The sequence below is a fragment of the Aulonocara stuartgranti genome, assembly GCF_965226115.1.
Source record: "Aulonocara stuartgranti genome assembly, chromosome: 23".
Classification (NCBI taxonomy): Eukaryota; Metazoa; Chordata; class Actinopteri; order Cichliformes; family Cichlidae; genus Aulonocara; species Aulonocara stuartgranti.
This window is the reverse complement of record NC_138958.1, coordinates 43,645,660-43,658,011: the sequence shown is the minus strand read 5'-3', so window position 1 is coordinate 43,658,011 and position 12,352 is coordinate 43,645,660. Positions and strand designations below refer to the sequence as shown.

At 40.0% G+C, this 12,352-nt stretch overlaps 1 protein-coding gene across 1 annotated transcript; it reads left to right on the top strand.

The window, feature by feature from the left end:
* The first annotated feature begins 4,479 nt into the window (after window positions 1-4,479).
* LOC309701514 (OX-2 membrane glycoprotein-like) lies at window positions 4,480-11,990 on the top strand. The gene is made up of 7 exons (XM_082525768.1): window positions 4,480-4,898; window positions 9,593-9,931; window positions 10,031-10,324; window positions 10,404-10,436; window positions 10,523-10,619; window positions 10,704-10,770; window positions 11,415-11,990. Exons 1-6 carry the CDS (start codon window positions 4,835-4,837, stop codon window positions 10,744-10,746), a joined length of 870 nt encoding a protein of 289 aa, XP_082381894.1. The 5' UTR covers window positions 4,480-4,834; the 3' UTR covers window positions 10,747-10,770; window positions 11,415-11,990.
* Window positions 11,991-12,352: the final 362 nt, after the last annotated feature.

Here is a 12,352-nt window from a genome sequence, read left to right as displayed (position 1 = left end):
AGGAAGAGTGCCTGTTGACCAGGCCTTAGCCCATGGGGCCTGGTTCGGCACAGCATGAAGAGGAGACATGTATGATCCGTATATGTCACCACCCACAGGGAGCGCCGTAATGGTCAGGTGCAATGTGTGCCACATGGTGGCAAAGAGAGGAGACCCTGGCACACCGATCTCTGGCTACTGGAACAAATGACTGGGACATGTAATGTCAAATTTCTTGTGAACTTCAACATAAATCCTTTGGCTTTGAAATACATTCTTTAGATCACATGACATGATTTGAACAACATCTACCATTCTCCCATGATGGGGAGGTGAATGTTGTCACCTACAACAAGTACTTTGGTCAGCAGTGGCGGTCTTAGCCTGCCCCTCCCCCCCCCCCCCCCCCCCCGCCGCCACACACACATAAAACATATTAAGGATAAAACTGTTGTAGGAACCATACTGAATTTCACCAGAGAAACACACACACACACATATGAGGAGAGAGAGAGTATGCATGCAAACGGATACCAAACAGCCATCATAATTTGTCATACAATGAGAACAGGGCAAATCAACAATTGACAATGACTAATTAATATTAAAATCTGTAACATAATGTATTGTTTGGAGTTTAGTCTGTTACTGTTGCTATTTTTACCATTTCTTCTTGGAGCAACTGTAACGCACATAATTTCCTTAGGGATTAATAAAGTATTGTGATTCTGATTCTGATTGTTTCAGGATGACCTGCCATTATCCAATGACACATCTGCTTACCTGCATCTTTTGCTCGTTTCTCCTCCTTTTCTCTTTTTTCTAAACTGAGCACCTGATGGCTTTGGCCTTTTCTTGTCCATCTTCCATTGGTTTTCATTTTGCACTCCAGTATGAACACAAATCCCCCAACTCGAAGGTCACCACAACATAACCTAACAGACCTACACCTTAGTTCACAGATTCACTTTAGTTTATTTCTGGGATTTCACACAACCCAGGATTCAAATCATGAATACATAATGGGCTCTGATTTACATTATGAATGAAATGTGCTCTATGTGGAAGCAGCCGCCCCCCCTCCCCTTTTGACATGTTGTGTGTGAGACTTTAAATCAGCAAACTGTAAATTATACATTTTAAATTGTTATTGATCCCTTTACCCCGAGTCCTAACGTGTATATTTATTTTCTTACTCTTCTTATATTTACTGTTCGTTTACTTGCACTGCTGTAACTGGAGCCTTGTCGTCTCGTCTCTCTATATACTGGACTGTATGTAGCGGAGATGACAATAAAGTTTACTTTGACTTCAGCAGCGAGCAGGCGCACCGAGGGCTCTCGCGCTCACTTTTTGCGTATAGAATTTAGAAAAAACATCGGTGCAAATTATAAGTCTGTATCATAATGTCTGGTGTTTTCGTGTTTGTTGGTTTGTTTTCATTTTTTTTTTTATTTTGCGAGCTGGTTATTAGATGCTGCTCCAGCCGGTCAGTGAATCATCCGCCGCCCCGCCCTCTCCTCCCTGTGCCTGTGCCGCAAGCAGCAGGCGCACCTCGCAAACGGAGGGCGCCCTTACTCCCAGCAAATGGGAGAGAAAACCGATCGGTGCCTGTACCATTCCCAATATGCGCTGGCTGACATCGGGGCAGCATGAGTACGAGCAATGTATTTTTTATTTATTTTTTTGCCGATGCCCGTGATGCCGCCCCCCCACCACGAAGCCGCCCCGGGCAACCGCCCGTGTCGCCCGTATCAAAAACCGCTACTGTTGGTCAGAGAGTGAATCATGGCTTTGCTCAAGTTTAAACATACTGTACAGAACTGCTCCATAATAATCAGGAACGCGACGGAGCAGGATGAGGTCTTCTATCACTGTTTGTTTAACCCTTAAGGTTCTCAAACAAGTGGAACCAGCTAAGTGCCAGAAACAAATATGCTGGATAACAAGGTGTTACCAGCCGGATGAACGTGTAACACAAATGCTGATTGTTTTTTTCATTCAGTACTCTGTGTTTTATACACTGTATATACATTGTATACATGTGCACGTATATGTAATAATGTTTTGTCTCATGTTCCACATATTTACTTTTGTCCTGCTAATTAATTATGGTAAATGGTGTTTGTAATTTCACTTGTGTACAGTGTTTTTGTTTCCAGTTATGACATTAAGATGTAAATAGGTGTAAATAAACTACAGCGGTGCTCTCAGGTTCACGTAACAACAGCACACAGGGGGGATGTGCAGCACGACTGCTCTCTGCTCCTCAGAGAGAGGTGACTGTGAAGATTCATGATGATGATGAAACTCTTTTGAAGTCACTGATTTATAAAATGATGACTACTTTGTGATTGTAATGCTTATGTTTCTTCTAACAGAGCTAAATGAGAAATCAGGATCTAATCCCAGGAATTTAGGAGTGTTTTAAAGTCAGTTTTCTCATTGAGTCTATTATTTTTTTTTTATAGTTGTTCAAATTATTATACTCTTCTTTCTCATTTTTTTCTAAAAGGTATCAGGATTTCAGTCATTCTGTCGTCTGTGGTGTTGTTGTGCAGTATCTTTGTCGGGTATAAGAAGAAATCTCAGAGCAGGTACTCGTATTAAACACTGTTGATTGCTTTTTTGTTTCAGAAGATAAATGTTCGTGTAGATTTAACTGTTCTTAAATCGTTTGCCTGTCATATTACAATTACTCAGTGTTGAGATATTTGTCAACCTAATAAAACGACGACGATTTTTGTCAGGTTTTGTGGGTATAACGGTTTATTCTCATGGTAAATGTGCAATCAACACTGTGCTCTTTATCGAAGATGTGTGTAGTAAATGTCAGCAGCTTTTCACCTGAAACTCTATAAAACTTTTAAGATTTTGTAAGTTCTTTGTGTCATACTGAACCTCCTGAAAGAAAGTTTCCATGTAGTCCTGAAGATTTACTACATGTAGATGAGTTCCTTTGCACACATTAAGATAACAGACTGTATTCTGTGAGCATGGCAGGTTATTTTAGTTCAATATTGCAGGCTTACAGTGTGTTCGTCTTAAAACATGCAGACTGTTGACATTCTCACTGTACTGCTGATAAACACATTTTGAAAGTTAAATAAATTTCACAAAATGTGTCTTGCATGGTTTATATCAGATTTCCACCACAAATCTTTTAGAAAACGTGATCGGATGGAAGCTTTTGATTATCTGATTGTAAAAAATCGGAACACAAGAATGAAAGTCATTTAAACAGTTCACACATGTACATATGCATAGAGTAGATACACTGTCACCACTACAGCTGTGCTCTCAGGTTCACGTGAACACAGCACACAGGTGGGATGTGCAGCACGAGTGCTCTCTGCTCCTCACAGAGAGGTGATGGTGACACCAACTAAACAATCACCGTCACCACCAACTAAATTTTGACAATTTTTTTCTCTCTTTCTCTTTTTGTGTGTGCCTTTTCAGACAAAATAAAAAGTAAACAAAAGAAAATGTAAAAAAAAATGTGCTAAAGCTTGACAAACAACTGATGCACTGAAGCATTCTGAAAATATTAATTGCACATTGCAGTTTTTGTGTGAGTACTTTGTGCAGTTAATTCCCCCCCCCCCCCCCCCATTTTTAAAGATTTCATTGATGTTTGTGGTGAAAAAAATGATGGAAAAAATGATGTTTATTGGCACACAATATGTGTTGTCCCTGAGCTGATGCGGCTGATGCGTTAAAAACATCATGTGTTGAGAGTGAGGGGGGACTAACCAAAGTACCCCGTGCCTTGATATTAGGTTGAAACCATTGCATTCGTGTGGATTTGTCTCTTTCTTGCCGAGTGAGCCCACTAGATGGCACTACAGCGTCAGTGCACAGGACATTTCCTTGTTTCCACTTATCGCCAGAACTTGCTCGCTGTGTTTGAGGAAAACTTGCAACACTGCTCTGTGATTTAGTGGAGAAAGAATGTTTTTCGCCTTTCGCTTTATGTCAGCTGGGTTACGACTGCGACTATGAACTGGAAATGGGAAGCCGATGGATGGATGATAATGCAGGGTTTCACTTGTGTACAGTGCTGTGACATGAAGATGTAAACTAACTAAAGTCCAGTGAAGGCGTTTACTGTGGACTCCTGTATGAAGCCAGTTTAATTCAACCTTAAAAGTTAATCATCAGATTTAGGTCGTCGACATGTAAGTAATTTGCAGATGTTCGGTGATCCATGCACAGCAAAATCTCCAGCGTTAAATTAACACTAGAGAGTGTCTATATGGGCCCACTCCTCTGAGTGTTAAATGAACACTTCTGACAGTGTTATATTTTTAAAGGTAACCTAGTCAGTTTTGAAGATTAACAATGACTAATCTGAGCAGTGCTGATTTTCTGACACTGGAATATTTCTAACATTTTGAGTTATTTTCCAGTGTTAGAAAATCAGAACCGTTGGTCATTGTTAATCTTCAAAACTGACTAGGTTACCTTTAAAAATATAACACTGTCAGAAGTGTTCATTTAACACTCAGTGGAGTGGACCCATATAGACATTCTCTAGTGTTAATTTAACACTGGAGATTTAGTTGTGTGGGGAGTGGCTACAGCGCATGCGACATATCGACTGTACCATTATAAAAGGGGGCAAAATGGCGACACGTGCCTTTACATCGCACTTTAAATTGATAATTCTCGATTATTTTTTGTTATTTGTCTCACTATATGATCATGTACACATGTATTATCTTATGATTCTTTTTAGCTAACCTGTTAAACGTTTATATGCATCAGACCAGCTGAAAGTTTACCCGTAACTGTAGTAGCTGAGCCCAACGCCAGACAAAGAGTCAGCCTGAATGAATGAAGTTTATATGAAATGTCCTTTTTCGGAGTTTTGCTTTATGTTGTTGCTGTTTTTATTTCTGGAGCCTTTGAAAAGGGTGAGAAGAGACTGCATGTTAATTATTATAATATATGAGTTTGACCTTTTTATAAAGTAAAAGTTCATTTATTTTGTTCCCTCGTGAGAAAATGACTGGTTTCAGTTGTGGTGGTGGGAGAGGTCGCTAAGGTGAAGTAACCATTTTGATAATGTTGTGATACAGGTACAACCACAGACAGCATAAGAGTGTTTTCTGTGGGTGTAGCTGAGTATTTAGGCATTACTATCATCAGGGGTGTGTGGATGATCCTGATGTGTGCAGGAAAGGCACTTCAGCTATTGTTCTGTGAATTATTCATATCAATTCTCATTTAAATAAGCAAATACGATAATTTATAGTTTGAAAAATATAATAACTACATTATTAAAAAGATATTTTAGATGAACATAAAAAAAGTAAAATTCAGGGGTTTTTTTTCCTCTGCACTTACGATTCCCGGGTTCTGGCTTTAACTACTTTGTAATCACTTTTTACTCAAGAAACATCAATTGCTGGGAACTCAAAGAGTATAAAAAGCTACCAGGCTCACTGTTAAGGACAAAACAACAGTCCTCATCACTCAGGAGTTCCTATTTCTCCACCCTGCAATGATTTAAAGAGGGATTTATAGACGTGCACAGCTTGGTCCACTGCCCTCCATTCGTGGCTGTAATCACAGACTGCAGTAAAATCATCAGTGTCTTTAGACTCAGCCCCAACTGCCGCCCCAGTCATCAGTCTTTTTTTTTCCATCTATAGAACAAATTACAGACTAAGAAGACACATTCTGACATTTGATTCTACAAACTCTGACATTTTCCAACGTACTTAACGTTCATGGAAATGATGGTGATGGGTCAACACAAACCTGTCTTTGTTTCTCCTGCATTCTCTGGCATAATTCAGTGAAAGCGTGTTTATACAGACAGAGTTCTGAATCTTATGACTCTAATATGCCCTGTGAGTTAATACTTGCCTTTTTTCCAACACCGAAAGGCAATTGTTGCAAACAGGGTAGTGATCTGTACACAAGTGTGTGCTACTATGCTTGTATTTGTGGGGTTTATAGAAAAATAACCTTACTGCAATGTCAGGTGACCCCATAGCACCACATAGGCGAGACCTGGTATAGTTGTAACATTGGGATCACTGAATTGATCATATGACTCCTATCTCATCCCATGATCACTTCAGTGTTTAGCCACTTCCATCCCTGATTTGGGGCGATGGGGCAATTGTGGCTCAAAGCGTTGGCAATTTGTCTTGTAACCGCAAGGTTGCCGGTTTGCCGGTTCGTGCCCCGGCTCGGACAGTCTCGGTCGTTGTGTCCTTGGGCAAGACACTTCACCTATCGCCTACTGGTGTTGGCCAGAGGGGCCGATGGCGCGATGTGGCAGCCTCGCTTCTGTCAGTCTGCCCCAGGCTGTGGGGCAGCTGTGGCTACAACTGTAGCTTGCCTCCACCAGTGTGTGAATGAATAGTGGAATTGTACAGTGCTTTGAGGGCCCCGAAAAGCACTATATAAATGCAATCCATTATTATTATTTCACATGGTGGTTATCATGGCTGTAAGCAACTGCATGTAGATTGTAGAAAACTGATTTTGACTTATGAAATTACTTCTTTTGACCAGCACTAAGCTTTGTTAGGAGTTAAACAGCTGCAGACCAAATAATATGACTAACAGTATATTAAATAGGCAAGCTGTAATACATTTGCCCCCTGCTAATTTTAAGCCGCTATGCTAATAAAGTTAGATAAACAATGACCGACAAGGGTGGGGTGAGTTGTAACATATACTTTCAATGTGTTACAACAATTCCCTTCCCCAAAGTATGAATAGCTTATTGATTTTAAATATGCTAACACATGTACTTTTACAGCATGTCTAGATAGTGGAAAAGAAAAACTGATCAAGGTATGCCTGCTAATATTTAAAAAAAAAAAGAAAAAGGCATCTGATGAGGTCTCAACGAAGGGTGAGTCAGTCAGATCTTCCATGTAACACTGAGCAGATACTCCAAGTCATTGCAAAAGCTTATGGAAGAATAACAGAAAAAAGAATGGAAAAAGAATATCTTAGGAAAAATATATGCAAGCAGAAGAAAAAGAAAGTGAAATCTGCCCCCCAAAAATTTGAAAAATAACGCTGAAGATTCTGAGACAATGAATGATGAAAACCTTTGCATTGGTAACTCAAAGGCAAAAAAAGTTTGGGTAAAATTTACCCTGTGCAGTCTTTGGGCCCACCAAGCCTGCACTGCAGAGCTACCAACATTCATCTGTCAACATTGTGAATCTGATTAATACATGCACACTGCCATTGGTTTTTTTTGATACAGATAATATACAACAACATTGTGTGTGTGTGTGGTGTTGAGCTTTAACAACACACCAAACCACACCCTGAACCTGCTGGTCCACTCATCCCCTGCAGCCATGCCACAGAACACACCCAACCAGAAAGACCTACATCTTTTTCAGACAGGTGCATTGTACCTGTTCGTACCTGTGACTGAACTGTTTATTGAGTATTTGTGTTTGTTCTCTTAAGCTAATTTACACACCCACACACAGCAGAGTGCATTTGAGTTATGTTTAGTCACAAAGAGAGTTCTTTTATTCCAATAGACCAGCGGTCCCCAACCTTTTTTGCACCACGGACTGGTTTAATGTCAGACAATATTTTCACTGACCGGCCTTTAAGGTGTCGCGGATAAATACAACAAAATAAAATGATACGACCAACACTAAAACTGTGGTATTTTTTAAATTACTTTATTAGTAGCGTCCTCCTGAAATGTGCCAACAACATTGAGAGCAACATCCTCCTCTCTGTCCTTTAATGGTCTCTGGTATTTCTTTCAAAATAAGACACACAACTACAACACAGGAAAAGACCCAGGGAAATAGAGTTAATGATAAAAACCCTGAAAACCATAAATTTCACACCTGGGCCTCAACTCTCGTGGCCCAGTACCAAACGTGGCCCAATGAGTGCAATAAACCACTCTTTGAAGCATGTCCTCTGGTGTGGGCTCTGTTTTTCTGTTTCTTTTGTCTAATTGTTACAATTCTTCCCAGCATTTGTTACAACCCACCTGGATATTAGGGTACATTGTAACAAATTTAATGTTAACACACGAGGTCTTTTCTTGCAGGGCTTTGAATAGATCCCATTCATTGGAAATAAAAGTGGGTATTTTGTGTAAAAGTTTGAGAGCTTCAGGTGCTAAACCAAAAAGTCCTGTCAATGATCTCATTGAGAGGGTTCAGGCCTATGCAGAACAGCAGCAGGGACAGCATCTCCCTGATCCTGCACTTGATTGTGACTTGTGCTTGTGCTATGGACTTAAAGTAGTGTTGTACGCCACATCCCCAGTGAGCTCCCAATGAAGGCTCTTAGGATCCTGTTGATCTTATGCAATTATAAGCATTCCAGGATCCATGTGTGTGGCATCGAGTCTTAGGCTTTCTTGTAGTCAATCCAGGCAGTGCACAGGCTGGTCGGTCGCTCCTCTGGTATTCCTGCCTTTCTGTGCCCCGCTCAAGTTTTTGAGCCATGTGCCTGTTCATCTTAGCTGCTATGATGCCTGACAGGGGCTTCCGTGTGGTACAGATTATTGGCCAGTAGTTAGATGGGACTGTCCCTTCTGGGGGTCTTCGGGAATTAGGGCTGTCCGGCCTTCAGTAAGCCATACTGGGTGTCCAGTATTGCTCCATCTCAAGCCTTGGTGGTGCTGTTCTCATATTGTTCCCCCTACCACTGAGAGTACAACTTGGATGGTTCTGTGGCGAGACAGCTGGTTTATTCTCCTGCCTTCGATCTCTCGGGTATACTTCTTCAAACGGCTGGCCAAGGCTGTGATTCTTTGCTTGGCAGTTTCCAAGGCCTCAGGTATCAACAGTTTGCTGTACTTTTTAGGCACCTTCTTCATTTGACCTTTCTGACACTCTGATAGTTGGCTTACCTCCCTCTGTACTACCTTGATCTTGGCCTCTAGCTTCCTTCATGGAGGGTACTGCTCCTTGTGGTTGTTCAACTTGTAGCCAAGCATCTCACTGATCACTGCTGCTATAGTGTAGATCAGCTGGTTAGTTTTGGTAATAGTCACAGTGGGCATTTTCCATAGTACTGCATTCACATCATCAAGTCGATCCTCATAGGGTACTTCAAGTAGTCTTGGTAACCGGCTATGGAAGATCCAGGTTTCAAGTTTCATCATGATCCTATGTTTCAGGTCAGTTCCTCTCACACTCAACGATCCTTACATCACACTTGGGGCTTGGTACCCAATCTCGGGTGGGGGTGATGATATCTCCTCCCTGACCTGTCATCCTGGCTCTTCCTTGCAGCAGTAGCATTCCAATAGCAGATGATTTTCAGCCTGTCAGTGTGTTTGGCAAATCAAGCATATAAACTGTTTTGGGGTTTTTTTTTTGTGTATTATCTGATGCGTATGGACCAATGCTGATGTGAATGCTGATTGCGGATTGCAGCTTTTTCATAAGGTGCTGGCTTTGATCCTTTCTTTAATTTGATATTGTATTTGTTTGAGCAGAATGTAAATGTGAGTGTGGAGGCAAAAAAAAAAGGTTGTTAATTGCAGGAATAATGATAGCTAACGGTACTAGACTTGTGTCAGTAAGGATTGCACTTGAACTTGAATAGAATATTTAAAGTGCCTCACAGCTTGATCTATCTCCTACAGCTCTAACAGCAGTGATCCAAACACAGCAGACTGTGCTGGCAGCAGTGGGAGAAGATGCTGAATTCAGCTGTCAGCTCTTGGAGACTAAAGACGTTGTTCAGGTCACATGGCAGAAAGTCTCACATGATGTGGAGACAAATGTTGCCACCTACAGCAAGTACTATGGTCAGAGAGTGAATGATGGCTTTAAAGATAAAGTTGTGTTTAAATACACTGGACTACAGAACTGCTCCATAGTCATCAGGAATGTGACGGAGCAGGATGAAGGCTGCTATCACTGTCTGTTTAACACTTATCCTGAAGGCTCTCTGACAGGGAAACCCTGCCTCCGAGTTTATGGTAAGAACCTTTACCTCAAACAAACATACTGGAAATAAATGTGTTAGCAGCTGGTGTGTTTGTAAGAACATGTTGATGATATCTCCTGATCCTTCACAGAGCTGCATGAACCTGTTGTTGATGTCAGAGAGTCAAACTCTACTGAAGAGTGGGTTGTTTCCTGTTCAGCCACTGGTCGACCTGCTCCCACTGTAACACTCAGTGTCTCACAACAAGACCTCAGCTTCTCACAGTACAACACTGTCAGTGTGTCCAACACCAACGCTACATTCACTGTCACCACTACAGCTGTGCTCTCAGGTTCATGTAAACACAGCACACAGGTGGGATGTGCAGCACGAGTGCTCTCTGCTCCTCACAGAGAAGTGATGGTGACAACTCCAGATGATGATGGTGAGAAACTCTTTCAAAGTCATCGATTTATAAATTAATGATTACCCTGTTATTCAAATGTTTGGGTTCCTTCTTCCAGGTTTGGATGAAAAATCTAATCACATAAATTTCGGTATGTCAAAATGTACACTTTTTAAAGCCAGTTTTTCTTTTCCATCTGTTGATATTTAAAACGTAATACCCCCTCTTTGTCCATAGGATCCAGGACATTAGTCATTCTATCCTCTGCTGCGTTGTTGTTTGCCTGTGTTTCTGCACTCATCTCTGTCTGGCTTAGAAAGAAATCTCAGAGCAGGTATCCTCTTAACAGCGTTGCTTTTTGTCTTTTTGTTCAGCTGATAAATATTTGTGCAGATGTAACTGTTCTTGAATCTTACAGTCAGTCACATCGGCCGGTTGAGATGAATGACATGGCTACCTGAAGCTACAATGAGAGATACTGAGGAGTAAGTCAGGCTTGATGCATCATTCTGCATCTACAAAGTTATAAACCCAGCTATGAAAAATTTGGAATGCTGTTAAATACGAATAAAAGTATAATGCAGTAATTAGAACATTTTATAAACCTATCACAATATAATGTTGAAAGTATATCAAATTGATGAAATGTAAATCTAATGAAATAATGAAATTTTTAGCTTATTTTGGATTTGGTGTCTCTAAATGCATCTCAAAAATGTTGCCACAGGACACCAAAAGTTCAAAATGAAAGAAAAAACTGGAAGAACATTTTACAACTAACTAGATTAACTGTCAAAATGCTAGTAGTATAAAATGAGGATTTTAAAGAGACAGGGTTTGTCAGAAAATGGCCAGATGTTGACTTTTAAGATTGTGAACTTGGAAAATAATGTAATAAAACATGCAATGGAAAGTTAAAATTAAAAATATGTTTTGACATTTGGAATTTTCTGACTTACCTCCAGAGCTCCTTTTTATTCTTTTACTTCCTTTGTAAACTAATGTAAACTGCATGTCAACCAAACTGATGCATATATCTTTCCACTAAGCTATTGCTTCATTTACAATACTTAGATTCTGTAATATTGACAGAGCAATGATATAATGTTGTTTTTATTTTATTTTAAAGGACTAAAACATCTTCAGGTAAACAACGTGTCAGTCAGCGCAAAAAGCGAATGCCTGCTGACACCACATCATGATATTGGGGCCTTTGAGTGATGAAACGTTTCTCCCACAAAACGCTACGTTCAGATGAACAGAATCAACTTTTGGAAATTCATTTGCATCAAAACTACAGTTTGACAGATTTTTGCTTTTTGTGTTTACTTTTTGCTTTTTTATCAAGAAGAGTGTATTTTCTAAAACAATGGTGCTAATTTGACAAATAACTGCACTAACGTTGGACTAAAGAAAATGGTAATTGTTACAGGGAAATTGCAGCTTTTATATCATCACTTTGTGCTATATATTTAAAGCATATTTATTTTATTTATTTTTTCACCAGTTTTTAATGTTGTTATACCTTTTTATATTTGGAAACACGAGACCATGTTGTCCCTTAACAAAACAGCACTGAAGTTCTGTTTACAAAGCACTAAAATGTGTTGCACTGAAACATTTGCAAACTGTTAAATAATATTATTATCCTGTACATTTCAATTTTCTGCTGTTTATTTTTTCCACTGTTTTTTTAAATATTTGAAAGAAAAATTGAAAATGCAAGAAAATAAAAATGTACTGTAAAAAGTAATGTTTTGTTGTCATTTTACGGATATCCTCTGTTGTTGACTTGGCTGTCTCTGACCACTACTGTGTGTTTTTTAACATCACCGGTTTTATTCAGCGGAAGACCTCGGTGCGAACTGTGAGGAGGCGCTATCTAACCTCTGAAGTGGCTGCAAATTTTACCAGGGTTTTAGTCAAATGCCCCCCTGTGATTTTACCTGCACCCTGCGATTTGATTTTTAGTTATTTTAACAGCAAACTGAAGAAAAGCCTTGACTCCGTTGCTCCACTCACTACCAAAAAGATTAACGTAAAACATGCATCACCCTGGAGAAACGA